At 36.3% G+C, this 23,720-nt stretch overlaps 1 protein-coding gene across 1 annotated transcript; it reads right to left on the reverse strand.

The window, feature by feature from the left end:
- Positions 1 to 2,566: 2,566 nt before the first annotated feature.
- Positions 2,567 to 12,049, reverse strand: KERA (keratocan). Its single transcript, XM_074869412.1, has 4 exons — positions 12,005 to 12,049; positions 11,791 to 11,888; positions 9,590 to 10,482; positions 2,567 to 4,552 (listed from the first exon to the last, which is right to left on the reverse strand). The coding sequence occupies exons 3-4, from the start codon at positions 10,473 to 10,475 to the stop codon at positions 4,380 to 4,382; spliced, it is 1,059 nt and encodes a 352-aa protein (XP_074725513.1). The 5' UTR covers positions 10,476 to 10,482; positions 11,791 to 11,888; positions 12,005 to 12,049; the 3' UTR covers positions 2,567 to 4,379.
- Positions 12,050 to 23,720: the final 11,671 nt, after the last annotated feature.

A 23,720-nucleotide genomic window follows, 5' to 3' on the forward strand; every position in this document is an offset into this window, starting at 1 on the left:
GTATATGCTACAGAAGCCACGGCAAAACCAGCAAGAATACCCAGGCTGTTGGCAACAGTGCACGGGGTGTAAGAACCAACTGTATTGGGAAAGGTTTCAGATTCTTCACAGTATAGAGTTGTTTGAACCAACACTGACAGAACAAGCACAGGACTCAGAAGCAGTATAACCTTTAATGGGGAAGAAGGTATATTAGCTAAGGCAGAACATTATGCAAATGATGCATATTGCTTCATATGCTTGACCTGAAGTGGTTAGTACTACACCTGAGTATCATCACACAGACACTGTGGTGCCTTTTAGAGCTATCCTTTATGTTTAAATGGGTAAGAAATTCTGGGGAAAAAAATTCAATTATGGAGGAGACTTTCAGTCAAGAGGAGGATGTTATCTTGCTGACTTCAACAATGCCAAAGATTCTCTGCCACACATGGCAGAAGTAGGATATTAGCTGTTCAACAACCAATACAGCAGTTTAGGCGTTACAGTAATATGATTCCAGATAGATGATGAAACTAGCTGCAGTATAGAATCAGCAAATAGTTTTTCTAAGCTGAATAAATGACAGCAAGTGTTTGTGGCAAACATTGGAAACCATTTGACTGTAGCAAGGCTGAATGAAAATCCCTTCAGTGACACAGGATATGTGTTGGAGTTAGTAATTACAACATGCAAATTGGTTTTCTAGTTGGCTTCCAAATTTTTACCTCTTACTGTTTGTGTTTCTTCCTTCAAGTGTCATATAAGCTGGTGTGGTCACTGGTGTCTCTGCAGATGTTTGTTATAGTGATGGTTTTCATTAAAAATGTTGAAGAAGAAAGGGGTAGAAAACTGTCTGAAATATTGATAAAGAAACAGAAAATGCCAGAGAAGAGCATGGAGCAGGGAGATTCATGCATATGGCTGATTTTTTAACTATGCTGGCAACATCTATAAAGGACTTTTCTTCCTGCAGAGCCAGATACATTATAAAACCACACGGTCGTTTGATAGACCCAGCATCCAGCCTCCAGTCAAGCTGGCAGATGTGTCAGAAATGTCTGGGTATTTCTCAGTTCTTGAGCTTCTCACTTTGCTTTAATGCTTTTCTTTACAGAACAACTGTCCATACCTTGGGCTGAGGCAATAGCACATCTGTGTTAATGACCATAATTTCAAAATTAACTCATACATAATATGCATTTCTGGCAAAGCGCTAGGTGTTTGTGGTTTTGTTAATGATTGACCACAACTGCACTGTGCTTAAGGTGACCTTCTTTGTTCTCAATTTATACTTGTAAATGTCTTTTTTTCTGTACTTGATACCCAATTCAAAACTTTTGCACTGTGCTCTGGCAATTAAGTGAAACACGTCAGCTTTACGAAGGCAGCTGTGGGTTCAGTCAGGAGAGCTGAGAGGTCTGTTCCTCCCTCCTTGAAGTGGAGGAGACTGCATTTTTTTCTGAACTAGGAAATATCAGTGGGGAGTCTTAGACCAATCTTGGATTAGGAAGAATTAACATCAGGCTTTCAAGCACAGTGATGTTTTTTACATTGTTTTAGGGATCCTCTTCACAGGGAAAAGGACATTGTGTTTTACATTTGCCTTCATAGTCTTCTGGCATAACAAATGGATTGAATGAGGTGTGGCTGAGAGCCTACATTGTTTAGTTCCACACAATAATGCAATTTAGGCCTGCTATTGTAATCCGAGGGGAAATGTCACCAACTTTCCCAGAATGTTTAAGAACATTAGGACTGTTGTAAATAGACATGCATGCAGTAAAGCAGTTTAAACCCCAACCAGGGTTGATTTATCTTGTGAAGGTCACTGCAGTAATATAACTATTTTTCATTCTACTTCACACTGTTGGTTCTGAGAGAGGGAATCAAGATGGGAGAAATTAGCCTAAATGAGGATACTTAGGATTTTTTCTTTATTAAACAGTTCCCAGATGTGAAGTCAGTGGGTTGCATCAAAGGTGTAGAACACAGAGCACTTGGCAGCAGCAGCTCTACATCCCAATAAAAGCTTGTCCAAGGATATATTATGAATTTCTGTCTTCACTCAGATTAACTGGGATTCGACAGGGACAAGTCTTGAGTATCAGTCTGTATGTGTCCAGAGAAAGACTATTCTATAAGATAGTACTGACCTTTGAAGAACTAATATAACACTTTCCACCCTACAGTGGATTGGAAAAAGACATTAATATCGGGCCAGCTGGTGGAAAATTATGTGTCCCTGATTTCATCACATAATGCCCTTATCAAGAAAATTAAGCACCTTGATTCTCCAGTGTCCCTATATGATTTTACATATGATCCCTTCTCATAAATAAGTTTGACATCTCTCTGGGAAAGGGTTAGTGTTTTCTGTTTTAATATGTATATAGTGCCTAAAAGGGTCATAATTTTTGGCTGGAACTTCAAGACGCTTTGCTGTACAATCAGTTAGAACTGTAAATAATGTTAATAATATGCATATATGCCTGGGAATATTCACTTTGGAGTATGTCTATTTGTTCTTTGTTTAAAGTAGAAATTAATTTCCAAGTACAAGCACATAATTATTGTTATAATTTAATTAGTAGTGTTGTCACATTTTTTTTCAAAAAAAAAAATAAATTACTATGCTATTATTGAGTAAAGAACATATGTAAACATGCATACATATTGTAGAGACTTTTTAAATCTGTATTTTTTCATTTAGGGTGAACACAGAGGTACAGAAAATATTTTGCTAGAAGGGCTGGAGTTTCTCAGCAATCACATAAAAAGAACTGCAAGAATAAATGCTTTTGTGATAGGATTTCCAAATGGGTTATTTCTATGCTGAGTTTCTATACTGGGTTATTTCCACAAATGCACTGGAGCAAAATAAGGCCTGATTTTCAGATAAAAAGGGATTGAATGTTAGAAGTTGCAGTTCTCAACTTTTTAAAAAATCTATTTTTAAGAAAATGCTTCATCTTCAAAGAAAAAATTATACCACATGCATAGTCTTTAAATGTTTGTTACTGAGGCCAGTCTTAAAATGTTAGAATTAGATACAAGCTATCAAAGAGCAACTAAGTGCTTCTATCTACAAATACAAGAAAACTAAAATAATATGACTGATGGATAGTCTGTTGTGCTGGCTATCAGAAATAAAAATGTCATACTCTCCCAGTGAATAGCTGACTCTAATATTCAATTTGTGTATTGAAATACCAATATTATCTTATAAAAACAGAAAAAGAAAGAAAACAGATTTTATAAAAAGATGCCTGCTGATATCTCCTTTGTTAATGAATTGGAATGTGGTCTATTCTAAATACCTGGATTTCTCTAAAATCTGGTATTATTATGTGCGTGTATATGAGTGAACAGATAGTTAAATACTGCTCTGAGTTGATTGTATTTGCTTAAACTGATACAATTCTTATACAAATATTTAGCTAGTTCAGTAAATAATTGGGAGGCGATATATATCTTAATTACTTATTTTTGTCTTTATCACCATTAGATTAACTAGCCATTTCAACTTTTGTGAAGTACCTAGTCTGTGAAATATGTAGTCATTACTGTTCTTGGTTTTATCTTCATGGAAACTAAAATAAACCAAATGTTCAATGACTATCCCAAAGCTACAGAAAGAAATTGTGTCAAAACTAGAAATGGAATACTGAAGAATGAAACAGCAGAAAATTGGCACTTCTATAGATCAAGATTTCATCTCATGTTCCCTTGTCCCTGGATTTGAGTTGGATCAGTGTATTCCAATTCTGAAATCATATGCTGAATGAATCCATACAACAATATATATGTAGTATATTGCTTTGAACTCTGAGCTTCATATACTTCATGCCATAAAAGTGTCAGTCTTCAATGGATGACAGCAATTTATGAATTATTTACATGTTAAGTGTTTGTTCACCATCAGTCACTATCTTAAAAAAGACAATGGCAGTTCTGATAGCTAGTAGTCATGCAACTCATTTTTTTTCTAGCATACATATTTAGCCAAGTGCACTCAAATTCATTGGGTTATTATATAAAAAAATAAGAAAATATAATTTGTCTGTAGCAATGTTAACAGGATAGACATTGTACCATTTGACAAGAAAGATGGAGTAGACAAGAATTTGCTTTGGAATATTTGGGATCTTACACAAATGATTTTCAATATATTCTCATTAGGAATTCTTAAGTAAAATGTTAAGCACATATTTCATGTCCATTGATAATCTCTTCTGAAAGAAGAACAATCTTTTCAGCTGTAGAAAAGATGCAAGCAAAGAAAAAAATAAAGTCAAAATAAAGCTGTTATTTCTTGATTTATGGGTTAGAACAAGTTTCATTCCAGCAAAACTTGTGCCTTAGCACTCTCACAGAACAAGAGTGACAGTGCAATATCTTTATATAACAACAGCTTGAAGTAGTCGGAAACATATCATGATGTCCAATGGGATTGGAGGTTGAATTTCATTTCCATCCAGGCGAAGGTATCTGAGGCGAGGGGTGTTGCCGTAAATACCATAGTCTTCTGCTATGGCAATTGAGACTGGGCATATTTGAGTACCATTGACACCTGAAATGTAGGTCAACATGTTAGGTAATTTCCATGGGAAAGTTTCATGAATTAAAAATTCATTTAGGAAACAAATAAAACTGTCTTCCACTGATATTTGTATGGTAGACACTTGTTCCTATCAGAGCTAGAAAATGACAAATTAAATTAAAACCAATTAAATTCTTCTTTGATCAAAAAAAATCTTAACGTAATACAATCTAGATCAGTGAATCACATATTTAATGTGCTGCAATTATGAATAAAGGCCACTAGATGCATAATTTTACCTTGGATGGAGGGGAAACTAATTTAGACAACTATTGTGTATTCATTGAGAAATAGAACTCTGCCCTCAGAGAGAGCAGAACAAGTTTAATGCTGAGGGATTTGGAACATCTTACTGCAATGACAGTATATTAATTTTAACTGATAATATTCCTTAATGAAGAGCTTGCATTGAAAATAACTGTATGAACCAGAGGCACTTTTCGTGTAGTGTCTGTAACTTTTAACATCTGTACTTTCCTGTTCTCTCAAATTCTTCAGTACAGTAGGTTTTAATTGCAAGAATATAACTTGTGCAATGAGATATTTTTCTTTCTAATCTGAAAGCCAGCAAGTTCTTAAAATTATGTATAAATCAGACATACCATGTTTCAATTCAGGTAAAATTTTAAACCATGGCTTAAATCATTACCCATTTTCATAAGAGTTGAATAGATTGGTTCTTTACATTGTCTCCCCTACGTTACCTCTGCACTGTCTCTTGGCTAAACTGCTTTTCATATTTTGTCTTCTGTTGGGGATAGTGAGGCTGCCACTGCCCTATTTCAGCCTCAAAATGTCCTTATTTGAGAAAACACTGAAGCAGTGTTTGTTTATCAAAGATGTCAAATTCCTTTGACCAGATTATGGTATTTAGTGATTGGTCTGACTGCTTGATGATTTTATTGGCCCCAGACCACCTGCAAAAAGTGGTTGAATGAGAATATGTGTATAACAGACTTTTTGAGCACAGATTTTTTTAGCAGCCCAAAAATAGGAAAAGAAAAGCTTTCTACCCAAATTTTTCTCCCCTTACATATGACAATGGTAATATGCACACATCTTTTGATTACAATCCCCCAAATTATTTAAACATTATGATAGAAAAAAAAATTCCCAAAAGAAAAAAAAACACCCTAGTTTGAAAAACTGCCAAGAGGTTTGCAACATCTTGGAAACAGACTTTATCTTTGTCATGGAAACTAGATAAATAAATTCAGTTGGCCAGGGCCAACTATCCCACTGCACTAGTTTCACTGGGTTAATTACTCCAGCCTTAAAGTGAGGCAGCAGTTATCTAACCACAGACCACCTATGAAGAAGTTATTTCCTGATGATGTGTGTTATGAACTAGTTTGGGTTTTTATTGTTCTATTCCTGTGAACAGTAAATCCTACCCAAACTGTCAGAGGAGTAAAAGCCTCTCTGTCTTCTCTTCTCTTGCAATCTTGTTCTTGGGTATATTGCTGAATTTTGCTTAAGCAGGGGGGACAGGGCAATCTACCTACAGGGGTACAATTCACCCTACCTAAACTGATCCATGTAGAGGGTAAATGTTAGTCTAAGTAAACCATTTAGACTCTGTTTATAAACTCTGGAGAGAGATGAACACTGCCAAAAGGTGATTCACAGCTCCTTAAAATGGGACGATTTTCCCTCTGCAATTGTGTCTTTTTCCATTAAGTGAGTAGGTGGTCTGTATGACTAACCCAAACTAGGTACAAAAATCTAGGATGGCTAATTCAAATAAGATGAATTCCACCTGTGGTCAATGGTATTGTTAAGCAGTGTAATATTTAAAAATTAGACTCTTGAGCTGCTGTAGGGGAAAGCAGCAAAAGTTTGTCATTAATGGCTAATACTGCATGTTTGGTGAAGAACCAAAGATGATCCTGTTTCTTTTCCAGGAAGACTCATATTTTAGAAACATTCAGAAAGTAAGTTGATCTAGAAGATAGATGTGTTCTGATATATATGAGTGTGAGGGTATTTCTGTTCTATTCTTGTAACATCTAGCTGCAATCACTGTAGTCCAACTTGAATAGTTGGACTCCCTTTCTCCTTTTCACATAATATTTAACTGCAGTAGACATGGATCAGCATGGAAATCTGTACCTTTCTGGGCTCTTCCATCAAAGAAGCCAGTACCAGCTATAGCGCACGGGTCTGACAGTAAGTCAGGATCTGTAACTTCAACCATTTCTTTCCAAATATCCTATAATGGTTTCTGATAGACTCTAATTGCTACTTGACCCAAGGACTTCTCCCTGTCTCTACACATGGAATAATGTTAGTTCAGAGGAGCTATCCCAATCTCCTGGTGTTCCTCTAGGGAAACTTACTGTTCGCTCCCTTTTATCGCTCCTTTGATAGCACTGTAATATCACCTGCTTACTCTTGCTCACTCGGTACATCATCGTTTCATGCCTTCTCCTCTTTTTGCTTCCTCTAACACTCCCTTTCCCATCATTTGACATCTCCCCAGAGCCTCACGTGTGTATCTCATAAATAAAAATATAAACAAGTGTTTTAAAATGCCATGAACAAGTGTGGTGCGTATCTGTTGTAGACATAATTAGTTTTGGTTGTATGTTGATTTTGCTTCCAACTTTCAAGTACTTTTTTTTCCTCTGCACATTGAGATCCTTGGGGAAGGCACGACAGATGAAATTCTGGTGCCACTGAGACCAGTGATCAGGCTATCATTGACTTCACTGGGCTTCAGGATATCTTCATAAATGGTCTCTGAAGAAATAAGGCCTTAGACTTATATGAAGAACTGATGTTATACAATAAAGTAAGCAAATAGTATTTACATAGAAATTTTGATGTCTGAGCTCTTGCAATGCCAGCAGTGTAACTATGAACCACCAAGAGAAAATAAAACAGCGATTGACAAGTGTGTAGGGGTATCTGAGAATTAATATTATAAAGAGGGCTTCTACTGTACACATAAAAGTAAACTTTCAGGAGGACTCTTTTGTAGAGAAACCAGATGCAGGCTTTTACAGTTATTTTTCTTTCAAACGTTTTACATTGATTATCTTAAAGTAATTGCTGATCATCAACTTCCTGGGTTTAAGAAGACAAAAACAATCCGCAAAATTAATGACACATCTTATTATACTCCTACCTGATGGAATTGCCTTCCTTGTTTGGATCCTAAATGCCCTTTGAGACATTGTCTATTAGAGCAGTGTCTCATGAAGACTATGTCGTTATCTCTTACCTCTTGAACAATTATGCTATGTGGTAGAATGTGCATTACACAGTACCTGCATTTCATTTCAGGTGTCAGATTGCCTTCTTTAATAATTTTTTGACTACTTTATATATAGTTACTAAAAATATAAGAATACTTTGTTTTTCAAATTAAAGGCAGTGTTGTGCTTAAGTTAGTAATGAATTTTGAAAAGTGGTAAAAGCATTAAGGAATATAAGGTTTGTAGAAAACTATTGTGATTTAGGCTCATGGGTACCCATGAGTCGCTGGAAAATGGGACTTGAGTTTGCATATACTATACAGGTTGATTTTTATGGTTTTAAACTTTTTTAAGCTTATTTAGGAAAGTAAGATAATCTTGGCACCTCTTTAAATACTACCTAGACACAAAACACTTCTTAAACTGGACAGGTTACATTCCACTGATTTCATTAATGTCCACTTAAAGTGACAGAAGGTAAAATCTACACCTGAGGCCCTGCAGTGAAACAATTAAAATAAAACCCTTCCTAACCAGTGGGCAATGAAATATGTTCAGTAACAATGTATGTATTAAGCCCTAACTCTTACCATTAGATTTCTCGCAGGCCACTTAAATACGTGCCAGCTGTATGAAACTGATTTTTCTTTACAAGATTTAATACATTTGTTTTGCAAAATACAGTGAATTAATCTAAACTATTAATAGACATCTTCCTTTGATATGTCCTTGTTTCACACGGAAGCCAAACCATTCTTTTTAGTATATTTGTGAACTACAGTGATACAAGACAGGAGTAAGGAACCATTTATTCAATTAAATCACCATGACAGGAAAACAAATATAGAGACTTGGTTACCTTCTGTGCAGTGATAAATAGAAAGCCATCACTTTGATTTTGGCTTTTGGCATGAAACGAAGGATTTAAGGTCTCTAGGACTTACTGAGCAGATACTTTACCCAGTGTCCCTAACTACCACATCCCTGCTGTACCTGGATGAACCTGGAAGCAGTGCTAGAAGCAGAACTATGACATGGCAACAAGCTTCTGTTGGCTTGCATACAAAACCTTGACTCATTTATACAAAGTGGAAAATGTTAGAAGACATTTGATGAAATAAACCTTAGTAAGACAAAGGTTCTGAAAGTCAGTGGAAAGATTTTTCATGAAGACTAAACCCAAGTGTCAGCATTTTGTGCACAATAAACAAAAGATGGGGAGGATATTCAAGCCTGAAATACTCAATATCTACATTCTAATTATTTATACTTGAAATAGATTATGTTGACTACAGCCAACATTTTATTCTGTTTTAAGGGTGCCTCACCTTAAGCTCCTACTACATAATTTAAGTGAGAGACACTCAGAAGAACTGAGTGTGCAGCAATTCTGTTAGTTTAGTGAAGTTCCTAAGGTGCTCAGGGACTTTAAAATCTAGTAGTCATACAGATGTGGAGTGAATATCCTAACTTGTTGCACCCACTATTTTATTGTTGTTTCTTGCTTATTTACTCCTAGCCTGTCTGTGGGAAACTCAATTTGTTCCCACAAAATGGTTACTGGCATGTATAGCAAAATGCGAATGCACAAATTCTTAATCCACTCACATTTCTGATCTGCTTGTGAAGTGGTTTTTTCTGTATGCATATGAACACTTTTCCCATGTGGTATTACTTCCATGCACATATTTGGTTGTCATATTTTAGACCTGACTTGAAAACTGACCTGTGGGAGGTCCTCTTGCTCATGTCCCTATAATCTACATCACATTTTTAATAGGATCCCACACTGACAATACATACTTACTTTTGATTCTGTTGTGATCAAGGTGAAGGTGCTCGAGTTGAGCATTGATTGGTGGAATTTTAGTGAGCTGGTTGTGAGACAGCTGTAGATCTAGAATAGATGAGACATTAAACCCATTTGGGGGAATACCGTCATCAGATAATTTATTGTAGTTCAGCCTAAGGAAAGTCACTTTGGGTATTGCACTGAAGTAGTTTTCTGGTATCACTTCAATGGAGTTGTTGTCCAAAAACAGCTGCAGTGTGTTAGCTGGAATGCTTAAAGGCATTTTCTTGAGTGCATTTTTTGCTATGTTGAGCTGCATAAGATTGTTGAGTCCTTGGAAGGTGTCACTTTGAAGAGCGCTGTCCAACAAACTGTTCTGGTGCAGATCTAACATAGTAAGGTTTTCCAAGTTGCTGAAGACTCCTTCTGGGATTCTGGAGATTTTGTTTCTAGCCAGTCTGAGCTGTTCCAGGCCCACTGGTAATGGGGCAGGCACTTCTTCCAATTCGTTATCTTCAAGGAATAAGTAAAGCAGCCTTTTCAGCTTGCTCAGCACACCACTCTCAATTCCACTGTTGGTAATCTTATTCTTGTTCAGATTTATCCATCTCAGATGAGTGGCATTCACAAAAGGCTTCTCTGAAACTGTTTCAATTAGATTGTTTTGAAGATAGAGGTACCAAATTCTTGCTGGAATTGGAGGTATTTCTTTAAGTCCTTTGTTATCACAGTATAATGCATTGGGGAAACTAGGAGGACAAAAGCACTCTCGTGGACACTCAGAAGTGTAGTGAGACCAATGCTCAGGATCCAGCTCATCATAAACTTGTCTCACAGTTCGAGTCCACACAGAATTGACCAAGAATAAAAGCAAAAGGCTTGTATAGACTTTTAGAGTCATTTTTTGCCTTGGAAGGGGAGAAAAACAATTAGCTGTCTCAACAGAATTCTCTAACAGCATACTAGATTAACAAAGCAGTGTTACACAGAAAATAATATTTCCTTTATAAACAGCCAGATTCTGTCCTCTGTGGTATTACCTATGCTATGTTAAAGAAAAACTGAACAATAATATAAGAGGTCTAAACAATTCAGTGCTATACGTTGAAGACATTTTCCTGATTCAACTTAGACTCCACATTGGCTACCAGCTTAATTGATGTTCATGCAAGCGCCATTTCAAAAAACCTGAAAACATGGATCATTTTTCTGACATTAAATCAGTGCTTCTTATAAATTTAAGTTTTCCTGTACAGAGCTATAAACTATATAATGTACCATCTTCAGTAAAGCTATCAATACCATGATGATATAAATACTATTGTACTCAGTGTTCTTGCTTTTAAAATCAATCATACCCTCTTTTCTGTTTTTCCTCTCTCTTAAATTATAATGGCATCTGGATCAGATTTTCCAGGGTCTTTTCTCATCACAGAAAAGTGAAAGATCAAAGAGTGTTTTAACAGCTGTTTGTTGGGCATGTTCTTAAAAAGCTTGGAGGGAATATGTTTGAGTAATCCATTCCCCTCCCTCATTCACTGTCTCATATCCAAAGTTATGAATTTCCTTCTCTAAAGCAAACAGCCAAAACAAATGCACAATCTAAATGACACAAAAAGTAAGTCATAGCCAAATTATATCATATACACTCATGCATCTTGTATCTATTTTACCTACTTAATTATTTGCTTTGTTTAGCCTCTTCCACCATTGAACGATGAACAAAATCATCAATGATAATTACTACAAAAAGAAATATCTATGTTGCACAGAAACAGTGCTTCACAAACACTGTTATCTTGCTTACTTTCTGACGAAGATTAATATTTTGCAATGCAGAGGCAAGAGACTGAAAGAGGAAAGAGGCTGAAATTTCTGATCAGGATTAGGTTAGTTTTTGCAAAACCAGTATTTCAATAAAAAGTAAATTCTCTCATAAGTTTAATGCATCAGTAAAGTTAAGAACTCAGTTAAGTTGAAGCATATGATACGTAGTCGTTTAATAGTTTTCGACATTGTTATTAGCAGTAACAAGTGCAGTATCCTACAGATCTTTCAGCCTCAAAAACTGTTATTTGGAAGCATTCCAAAAAAAGACAAATAAAATATTTCTAAAGAATAACATCTCTAATTTACACAGTGAAATGGTACCTTCTCACTGTGTAAATATTCATAACCTTAATAACATTCTTAAAAAGAAATATAAAGTAATTTACCTTGTTAGTCAAGTTCCTGGAGTTATCTGAAGCCAGTTAGAAATCACTGTAAATCCACAGCCTTTGGCTGCCCACCACTGTGTTTTCTTCCTGTCCTCCTAAGAATTAATAGCATATAAAATTTGAAGTTCATGCTAGTATTCCCAGATGTATTACCATACACACCTTATTAGCTGTTGTTTCTAATTTGACATTGCTTCAGATTTGGGCTTACCTCAGCTTTCTTGGATCTTCTTCTCTTTCTATTGGTCACTCTTGTTAGACTGTAATAGCTTGAGTCAGGCTACAAGCCGTGTTCTATGAATACAGCCTAATATATACGCATCAGTGACTACAGCTTTTAACCCCTAAAATAACTAAGGCACCTCAGCACCTAGGCAGGAAAAGACAGGAAATTCTGACTTTAATATCAAGCAGCCACAGAGCTGAAGGCATTTGATTTTTACATTTTAGCAGATGAGAGGAACTGGTCTAGATGAAACAGGTAACACAAAATGTACCTTTATTCAAAATTTTTCTCAGAAGATACTTTACATGCAAAGCTCGCTTACGTCATAAATCATTCTCATAATACCTGAACTGGCCACGAAGAATTAAAAACAGTGCCATCTGTTTCTACGGAAATATTTTATTTGATTTTTATCAAATGCAGATGCTGCCATGCCTTTTAAAGACATAATTCTTGATTAGGAGAAGAAGATAGCAAAAGCATTTGCTAAGAATTTTTTAATAACATATTTGCATTTCTTTAAAGATTAAACCATACCTTTTCCTTTTTGTTCAGAGATATATTTACATATATTTCTACAAATTTATCATACTCTCCAGTGCCTCCTGCAGTGAGGTCTGGTTTTAATTATCAAGACACCAAGTAATTATTTTGTTTTATCATTGGTCTAAAGCAAACTCTTTCCAGCCAGCTTGCTATCCACGCCATAGACACATATTTCTCACATTAAGTATTTTGGAGGATTTTTGTTTTCTTTTTTAGTTCAAACTTAAAGTAACAACTTAATATCAGGAAAACTAGCCACGTTCAAAGCCAGAACAATGGCATAAGTGTTTTAAGGAAAAAGCTAATGAAATTACTGAAAACATAAAATATATCCTGGTACCTTTTATGAGTTTATATTAGTTTTAAAACTTATTTATATAATTAGTTTAATTCAGTTTCATCTAATTTAACACTAAAACCTCTAACAGTTTATTTCATAATGTTTAATACTTTGATTACGAAACTAAGAATGTCTCAAAAGCAGTTTAAAAGTAGACAAAAAGATAAGTAATCAAAAAAAGGAAAGCAACCCTTAAGTACATGGGCAGCTTCCACTGACTTCAGCAAGGCTAATGTTAAAAACATCATCAAATTGTTTTCATAAGTATATGTTTGTACTACCTTCTTTTTTGTTTAGGAAAAAATACATCCTTACTGCCAGTAATTTTTACATGGATTAAGCATGTGCTTAAAAATAAAACAAGTGCTTAAGCATTTCACTCTGCTAGAACTCCATAACATTCACCATCTCTTAGAGATTATTAGGGCTTTCTTATAAGCCAGGTATAAAATTGATTCCTTCATGCATACTAAGCTGAGTATTTCAAAAGTTTAAATTAGATGAAATTAATTAGCATCTATACAAAAAAATAAAGGTTCTAGCTTTAAGCAGATGTACTAATTATAAGCACAAAAAGTAGATGTAATGTATTAACCTTTTCATTATGAGTGTCACTTTAAACACCTGGGCCTTAAAATGTTTCCTTTGACCTCTCGCAGCAGACGTGGTACCACACATAAATGACAAGGAGGCTTGTCAGCTCAAGTCCACGGAAGAGAGGTAGGGAGAGGCAGAGACACTGCTGTATGAAGGTTAAAATAGTTGTGTGTTCAGTTGTGAGTGGTTTAAGGAGGCTTCACCATGAAAAGTGCATCGATGATTCTTGTAAAAGCCAGGCAGTGCAATGTAAAACTGGTTTGTATTTGTGCTAAATCTTCACAGAGAGTGTAGAGAGGATATGGAGGCACTGAGGTCTGTTCACCGTTAAAGAATGAGCTGAGACCTTCACAAATGTTATACTGAAGAGTTTAAAATAGTGAGTCCTGGTGGCAGATATTTGTTGTGACACACTTAAATGCAAGTTGCCAGATGTTGTAAATTTAACAAAAAAAGAAAGACTGATTTATCCTATGCTTTATGGGGGTCTGAATTTACCCTTTAACCTGCTAATCATGTACAGATGTTCATTATGTGATTGCAGAAGTCACTGGCAGAGGGACTTCCTGGTTACCTTGTGACAGGCAGTGGGACTATTTGTGTGAACTGTTCAGCAACAGAGAGGCATGTCACAGTCTGCACTCTGTGGATTTGCAGGCCGCGTATTTGGTCCTTATCAAACACGTATGCTGCCATCCCATTCAAAGAAGCAGTTCTTCACTAATAGACGATAACAGCAAAAACATTTGCTAAGGCTTTCTCAATAACATGAATTTTCATTTCTACTGATACAAAAAGCAGAAAAAAATTACAAGAAATGTCCTCAAAATTAGGAATAAAGAGTATGATGATTGTAATATGTATTCTCAACCACACAAAAATTTTGGAAAGATCTCTGCAGGAACAAGTGACTGCTTGGGTGCCCAAGCAGACTTTGAAGAAAGGCCTGCTTTCCATGAAACCTTTAAGATTACATACATATTCTCCATCATGCATTTGTTTTGTTCAGCCCTCCATCATCTGGTGTTACTATTTATTATTTAAAGGGCATAATATATGGTGATAAAGTTTTACAGACTAATAAAAGACCACAGCCAAGATTTTCAAAAATGACTAATGGTTTGGGAGCCTTTTTGTTTTGAATATCCAACCTGACACTTTCCAGAGCCTTATTTTCAGGAAGAGGGGGCTAAGAATTTTGTGTTAATGAGGTAATTTTTAACTTGTGAAGCTGAGCAATCAAAGGCAAATATCACTGAAGCAAAAACTGCTCCTGAGATCATGAACAATCTCCCAAAAAGTAACAGTATGCAAGGTATTTGCATGACAATAAAAGGAATTGGAAAAATTATTGCAGTAAAAATACTGTGAATGCCCAATTGGTGAATTTTGGAGACCTTTTAAAAGATACTGTTGGGAGTATTCTAGTTTGAGGAAGATGTCTCAAGCTATTACAGGATTTTTGCTCCATATGTCTCCTGGCAATCCACATTGTTAACCAATGCAATAAGAGAGTCCGTATTAAAAAAACCCCAAAAGTGAGGAGCACCAACAACCACAGAAGGTGGTAACATCTCCTTGGCAGAATGATATACATGCTTCAGACTAGAACAGCCCACAAGCTTGAGAAAGACTAGAAGGGCTGAAAAGATAGACTAGAAAGACCCATTGGGAGGACATATGGACAACTGGGAGTGCTGTAAGAGCTGTTGTTCTGTTTCAGCATCGAAGTTGCTGACAGTGAAAAAATACATTGCTTTATTTCAGTAATGGCTGCCACATGTCTCAGATTTAATATGAAGCAAGGTCTGTTAAATATCAAGCATGTGTATAGTTCATCACCAGCGAACTCAGGAGCATACTGAAAGCAAAGCTAATTCACCAGCTCTGTGGATTGCTCCATTTAGCAAAGGCTGCAAACCAGTGTGTCTAATTTGGGTACTCCTTTACTAAAATGTTAGGTGTCTTGCTCCAAAGAACAATGAATTTATCTGAAACATGCTTTTAAATTCCCTCCATGATGACTAGACAAAAGGTGATGCTTCAAAACCTGGAGAAGAGAGTAAGTCCAGTTTAGGTACCCTTTATCATATACTCTAGTGGTAGCTCCAGACAGCCATGCAGGCCACTTAAGGCAGGTGTTTACATTTAGTCAGGCTTCAGTCTGCTTTACATTTAGTCAGGCTTCAGTCTGCCTCTTTCATTTCTGAAGTTTGACATGTATTGGTGATCTCTCTTTTTTGCATTGCTGCTTGAAATAGTAGGAAGCTCTGAGTTTTACTCAGAGTCAGAAAGACAAAGCTTCTATTTCCAAACAGTTCCCTGACCACCAGACAGTGATATATCCCAATTAATAATATCTGCTACTCCTTTTAAAAAGGAGCCACAAAAGGTTGGCAAGAACAAAGAGTCTAAACGAAAGCAGATGAATGAACCTTTCAGTCTAGCCCAAGGGACAGTGCAGGCAGATCAAAGCGGCCAGCACAGATGTTCCAGATCCTGCTCCTACAGACGCATTTTACTCTACATCATTCCTGGTGAAAAAACAAACCCAAAACTATCAGGAGCAGGAACTCTGCACCTCTCCTAGAAGCCTAGAATTGCCTGCCTAGACTTCTCAGTGGGAGAAATTGCATCTCTTATTTAAATATGCATTTCTGTGCATATGAAGGCAGCTAAAGGATGGGGAGTTTACCTGGGGAGCTTTCAGGTTAGATTAGGAGACAACATTTAAAAGAACTCTGGAAAATAGTTGGGCTGGCTTAATTTGTGAATTGTAAATGTCACTTGACCCCTTGTTTATATAGGATTTAGGAAGATGAGATCCCATTCTGAAAGTCCAGAAACAAAATTCTAGCAGTTTACTTTCTGCACACTTTCACTCCCGTGTAAAAACCACAGTGAGAGCTGAATAGCTCAGCTTAAAGAGATCCTTGCAGACCAACACATTTCAGAACAGAATAACTATGGAAAAGGGCTCAGCTTTTATGGGAAACATAGTGCTCTCCTGCACATGCTTCATTAAGGAATTTTTTGGCTGTCTGTTCCCTTTCTCTATTTGGAGCTCTTTACTACAGTGACACCATAAAGGTTCCACGACCAATGCCAAGATCTGGTATTTATCTTGGCTAGCTAGGTTTAGTTTACCTATTGTGTAAATGTGGCTGTCAATCTCTCCCCTTAATTTGTTTTCATGCTTTCATCAATTTCAACACTGAAACAAATCTATACATTTTAAAAATGTTATATGTACAATCATATATGTTAAACGTATCTTAAATTAAATATCTAACATGCATTTATCAATCACACATATACATTGAGTTTTTGGGCCTGCATGTGGCTATTTAGGTGATTAATATTTTCCAGGCACACAATGGTAAATTAAAACATGAATTAGTCATCTGATGCCTGTTCTGTAAATCTGCAGTTTTGAAAAGCAAACCATCATGGTTTAAATATTCTAAGATAGCATAAAGATAGTGAAAACAGTCTGTGAGGTGTTAGTGTTGCTTTTGTTCTCTTATTTTGTTCTGTTGTTAAAGATGTCCAAAAATATTTGAATTCTTCTTCATTTTAGATTCCTACAATAAGATGATGAATTCCAAGAAGCTTAGACTTATAGAAAAATCTGTCCTCTAAAAGAAATGACAAGGGTTTCATAAATGATTATTCCCACAACTTAATGAAAAAAATATTTTAGTACTGTTATAATAAAGCTCTGCTATAGTGCTTCTACCAGATGAGAAATTCAAGGTTCAGGTACTTTTTTAATATTTAAATATAAAAGCCAAACGGCATAAGCTATATGAAAACCCAGCCCTTATTTTATTTTCCATGTGATTTTTTTTTTTCTTAAACTGTCATGTTGGTCATAATTCTTGAGAGCTGGCATTTCCCAAAGAACTCAAGCTTTCTTCCAAAGTCCTGACCTGAATCTAGAATCTTAGTCACCATGAATACTCCAGTCACTAATTATCCTTTCAGATGGAACATGTTGAAGCTAAGTCTTTAGATGAAAGTTCTCAACACCCAGTACTTTGGTGCCACCTTTTCCTTTGAAGACAGCTCTGGAACTCAGCTCCAGGAAGAATTCATGCATCCATCCCTATCCAAGCACCGTGCAGCACTTAGGAGACTCTAAACAGTCAGGGCTGTTCCTACTCTTATCTTAGATGATTCCCCTCTCATCATGGTGGCTGCTGTGAATCCCAGAGGTAAATGTCTAGTTCTGCATTCTGCGTATAATATTCATCTTATCTCAGGGCTGTGGTTTTCATTAGAAACAACATACCTGTCATGCTTTTGAATTTAGGGTGGGAATGAAAATACTGCAAGGGATGACTTTTCTTACACAAACTTAGGAACCTGAATAAAAACATCTCATTTTTACACATGGAATCACAAATTCTTCTCAAAATCAATGTAAAAATGCACATAATTTTGAGAATTTATTAGTCTTATTGTTTATGTTTTTGGGCAACAAAATGGTCATAATGATGAAATCTAAATGTGAAGTTCAAGAAAATTTTGTTTATCTAGTTTGGAAACCAGTCTACAGAGTAAGATGGATGGCAGATGCACATGATGAGATACTGGAAATTTAATGAAAAGAGGAATTTTGAAAGACAGCACGTGGTCTTGTTTATCTTGAGGACTACTTATTATTAAATAATTTTTCAAGGTGTGAAATTTCTAAAGACTTTCAGTATTTCTGTCTGAAGTCTTATGCATGTTTCAATAAAAGCATTATCTTCAGCAGAAATATGTTTTTCAATATATTCCAAAGTGTCTTTGTAATTTTTGGAATATGTGTTCTAGTCAGGTTGACCAGATAACACTGTCATCTTGCATGCTTTTCCCCATACTAGGAGACAAGGGATAAAGACAAAAACTCTCTTTTACACAGGGTAGCTGCCCATATATTTAAATCTAACAGCCCATTCTCTTCGCTGTAACCAAAGGTTACATGTTAACTCAGTCACGTCCGTAGCCATAAACCCCGTGCTAACTGAGCAATGCAAGAACTGACTGAGCTGCAGTAGAAAAGATAACAGGGGCAGAAACCTCCATACTAGCGTAGAACTCCTGGCATGGAAGCTCTCCAGGTCAGTGATATAGTAGTATCTTTAGCTGCTGAGTGCTGGTGCATCAACCCCAGCAAGCATCTATCTGTTAAGAAAATGTCTATTATTTGCCTTGCAGACAGTGAAGCTATGCCCAGAGGTGGACCTAGCAAGCAGTTCCTCAAGAGATATGAGATGAATGAGATTTTGCATGTCTGGATAGAAGCCTAAAGTCAGCAAATTCTGTATTATTAAGCATCTAGTTACGTTTTCTGGCAAAGAAATGTGCAACAATTCATGTTGGTATCGCAGACTTAGTTTGCTTTCTGTCACCAACATTCATGCCTGTCCCCTTGGAGAACAAAAAAAACAAACCCACTTGTAGGGTCTGATTCTGAGAAAATATTTAGGTTCTTTTTCTCACCTCTGCTACTGAGAGTAGACATCTCTCTGCAAGTATAAAAACATGACCTATATACTAATCAGAATGATCTTATGGTGGTTTAACTGTTACAGCCAGATCTGACAGAAGGTATAGGCAGCATTTACAAACCATTTTAAACTATGTGGGACTTGTTTTCATGAACATTTAAAAATATTTTTAAACATCTCATAACAATGGATTTAGACACTGTTGTTCAAAATGTCACTGAAGTTTGTTTTCTTGGAGGGAATAAAAAACTCCATGAACCTTTATATCTTTCTTTGTGAAGTGGGTTTGATTTGCCCTCTTTTTCCATACCAGTGGTACTTTTTCCAAAATAAAGCTTTTCTCTTGCTCAGAAGTCAGGTGCATTTGACCATTGACCATTCCCTGTGTTTCCACACTGTCATGTGGACTATAAATAACATTTCTTCTTTCATGAATTTGTCTCATTTCTTCACTGCCCTCTAATTAAGATTTTTTTTCTGATTTTCTTTAACCATTTCAGAATAAAAAGTTATACTATACCACAGAGGTACTGCATAAGAGGGATTATACTTAAATAGTAATTATACAGGTAATCAAGACTTGTTAGAAATGCTGTGTTTTCTGATCTGAAGATTAAGATTTCAAATTCTGAAAAGAAAGATAACTCCCCAAAAAAACCATGTGGATGGAGTTATACACACAAAGAATCATGATTTATAACACTAAAGAGTAGCAATACGTAATTTTTCAGATATGGTTCTGCCCACTGAAATCTTCAGCACCTGATTATATGTCTATACCTTCATATACATTGATGGAGGGTTATAGATGCCAACAAAAAAAACCCGGCTAGAACCTTAAGGGTCCCCAAAAGCTATCAAACTGAGGATAATTTAGAAGTATTCAAACAGAAATCGTCAAGGCAAAGTGTTTATGTGATTCAGTGAGCACAGCCTTGAGCAATTCAGTCTCACCTCTGAACTCATTTGAGTTGGGCATTTCAGACAGGTCACCTCTCAGAGAGGACTGGTGAGATCCTTCTTGTAGTTCCAGCATGTGGAGAAAGGGGCACAGTTATTTTCTGTCTAGCTCATAACCACAACTTTATCTCAGAAGCTGCAGAGTATAGTGTGTTTAGAAGTGTTTCAGCTTCTCCTTTTAAGAACATTTTGCTTTGCAATGAAGTGATTATTTGCCCAGGCACTTGAACCTGATATTCCTACATTCAAGGTGAGTGTCCTGAAGTAGAGTTAGCAGTCATTTTCTTTCTCTGTGCTAACTAATGTTAAACTGTTCATGCTAAGTAGAAAATATTTAAGAGATGTTTATCCATGAAAACTATATAGCCTACCTATAAGCTATATAGACTACCTACCTAAGTTATTTTCTTACAGACTGAGTCTTTTATCCAACATCTAAATCTGCAAAAAAGTTCAGAACTAAAATGTCCTCAATGAGCACTGGGATGGTAGCTCATAGACTTTTCCCTTGTTTTGTGTTGACATCTAAGCATCTTTGCTAGTGCTCTCCCACATGAGAGAGTTAAATGGGATGGATCTCTGTCTTCACTGCCAGCACACAGTAGCTCACAATAGTCAAAATGGGAGCAGATTTGCACAAGCCAGCTTCAGACATCTGGGCATTGAAGGAAAGTTTCTGCAGTTTTTACCTATGGTATCTATAGCCAAATATTAGCTGAGTTATGATTTTGTGAGTATCATGGGAGTCTGAATTATGGACTGGAACCTGAAACAATAAATTGTCCACATGAATTTAATGCAAAATTCTTTCAGCTGTAGAGTTGGTTATTAAAATTGATATTGTCCCCCAATGGTTACTAGTATTCTTAGAACCACAGATTCACAGAAATTGTAAGTTTGAAGGAACATCTGAAGGTCATTTAGTTCAACCTTCTTCTAAAAATAAGGCTAAATTCAAAGCCAGGTCAGTTCCTCAGGGCACTGCCCATGCAAATTGTGAAGAATTTCTTTGTATGTCCAGACTGAATTTCTCTTTTTGGAACTTTTCCTTTGTCTTCTTGTCCTTTCTTTGTGACTGCTGAATATGGGCCCTTTTTCTATAGCGCTCTTTTAGGCAGTGGAAAACTGCAAGAAATCATGGGACTGAGGCATATGGTATATTCAGAGAGGTTAAAGGAAGTGACGGTATAGCCTGGAAAGGAGAAGGCTGAGGGAAGTTCTCTTTGCAGCCTTCCACCTGAGTGGCTCTCTACCGAATTTTGCTTTATAACTTCACAGTCTCTACCATCTTCAGTATATGCGTGTTGCAGCTGTACGTCTAATGATACAGACTACCTTCCTTAATGATGTTTTGCTATCTTGTTCACAGTTTTCAGAATAATGTGGTTTATGCTAAGCAATGACCTATTTATTCCCTTTCAATAGAACTGAAAGTTTATGAGTAGAAATGGGACCCTGCCAGGTTCCCTGAACTGAAAAGACAGCTCTAATCAACCACTGCTCACTCTTTTCTTGATCCATTTGACTATGCTGGACTCCATAAAGCGGTAGAGGGTATGTAGGATTTATATTTCCAGTGTATGTCCAGAAATTCATGTTAGTCACTGCCTGTTTCTTCTAGTGAACTTCTGTCATTTAATCTGAAAAATGTCTTTTAAATCAAAGGCTTGTTTATTTGAAAGGTGACTCTATTTTTGCGAACATACTTGCAGACCGGTTCCTGAAATTTCATGTGTAAAGCTTTTGTCTGCTGATTTTGTATACTGTTGTTGTAATACTGCTTTACATGACACTAGTAACACTCTTTCCTTTTTATGTCTGCTTTCAAATTCATGTCTTTCTAAAAGATCATGATATATTTAAATCCTTCCATATGAAACTTCACATGAAAGTGTCATGACAAATTTGCTCATTTTGACATGAAAGGAGGGACATATATTGTAAGTAAATTGTATAACTATACTATAGGCTGCAAATTATGTAGCCCTAAATAGAGTTTACTTCAGGCTAATTTACCCACTCCACTGTCTCCGTGCTACTACAGCTGTGTTATTACCTGTTCATGTGTGCCTGCTTTTAAGTAACATGTTTGCACCTGTACACATAAGTATTTTAGAATATGATCAGGTTAGGGGGGAACAGGGATGTATGCATCCTGTTTTTCAGTATCCAGAATGCTGAGGGCTTTATAACAAAGATTCATCACCTTTCAGGAAGAGCAGAAATTGCAAGTTATGGTGACTCAGTTTTCAAGGGTCTAGCTCTGTTAAGTATTCCCAAACCCCTACATTTCTCCCTAGCACCTAGAAAAAAATTAATGAAGCTTTTATAAACTGAGAACTAAGGTACATGTGTATTGTTGCCTATTTGTTTGTCAGACACGTAGAGATTGGGAATTTAGTCTTTATAGTGATTTAGGCCAATTCATTAATTCAGAAGCAGAAACCTGTGCTTCTATGTCTCACAATATGAAAGCAAAGAGGCACAGTGTTCCATTTCTTCTTTAGCAGAAGGACCTCATGTTCTAGGTTTTTTTCAGAAAATGTGGAAAGCAAGCTGTGCAATATTATCTCTCCCCAACTAACTGGGAATTTCTGAACCACAGGAAAGAGGTGTTTAAGATAAAAATGTTCTGCCAAATGCCATTTTCTCTTAGTTGTCCAAGTGCTCATTAGAAGATGAAGATTCCCCAGTTTCTGAGGGAGGTCACTAGTGTTGTTTGCTATTTTGACAGAGGGCTTTCTTCTACTGTATCCCTTGAACTGAACTTCAGAATGCCTTGTAAACATCTTTGGATGCTTTGTTTGCAGCATATGGGTATGTAGAAAATACCCTAATCCACAGGTTTTAATCCACCCTGAGGTCCACTGTTCTCAGTCTCACTGTTCACACTGTTTCGTTTTGCATAAAGACAACTGGTTTGCTGAAACAAACTGAAAAGAAGAATACGTTTCTGTCCTGTTTGCTAGATCACAGCTATGTGGTGACACATCTGAGTATCAGTTTGTGCTCTAGAGGTCTTAGTGTTTAATGTATTTTCCTGTGAAGGAGATAGTTGGTTGAAACCTCTCTGGAAATGGCTGAATGCTGTTTCCCACATCTTTTTCTATTCATTGGAGTTTTTTTGATGCACGTCTTAGCTTAGGTGCTATTCCATAGTGATTCCCACTCTGATGTGTTCAGCAAGCCCCAGCTTTAGACTTTATTCTTCTATGATAATTCTAGCTTACTTGTAACAAAGCTTACTTTCAATGCTTCCTGTATGTGGATAAAAAAAGCAATAACACTTATGAATTAAAAAATGAGGAGAAAAATATTTCTATTGTTTTCTGCATCATTCCTTTTCTTCTAGTCCCAGGTTTCTTTGTGAACTGTGTATTGATTCTGAACATCTGCAATCAGCAATGCACTGACTAAATGGTTTGGTGTGGGGTTAGGGTTTTTTCAGATGTGATAGTTTCTGCTTTTGTTGTAAAAACTAGAAGAGTTCTGTTTGAGTGTTTAATAGTCTAGTAGTTGAAAGGAAAATAGTACCTGTGGGATGATCTGTGTTTGCAAGCAAGCCATTCACAGCTTTCAGTTACTAACACATTTATTTTAGTGTGTGTTCCAGAATGCTGACAATATTTGGACTATTCATTCCTATACAGAATGTACTACTATCTATCTGTTATGAGTAGTTACGGCTCCATTTTTACTCATTGCCTGTGGCTTCTGAGAGATTTCGTTGTTCTTTTGACAGTACTGAGAAATTAATTTG

Source organism: Strix uralensis, chromosome 5 (genome assembly GCF_047716275.1).
Source record: "Strix uralensis isolate ZFMK-TIS-50842 chromosome 5, bStrUra1, whole genome shotgun sequence".
Lineage (NCBI taxonomy): Eukaryota > Metazoa > Chordata > Aves > Strigiformes > Strigidae > Strix > Strix uralensis.

What these genes read in the sequence shown, in the direction of transcription:
- KERA (XM_074869412.1), bottom strand. Translation starts at nt 10,475, where the DNA reads ATGACTCTAAAAGTCTATACAAGCCTTTTGCTTTTATTCTTGGTCAAT. An exon ending in TGATCACAACAGAATCAAAA is followed by an intron (nt 4,553 to 9,589) that starts GTAAGTATGTAT and finishes CCTACATTTCAG; the next exon opens with GTGTCAATGGTACTCAAATA.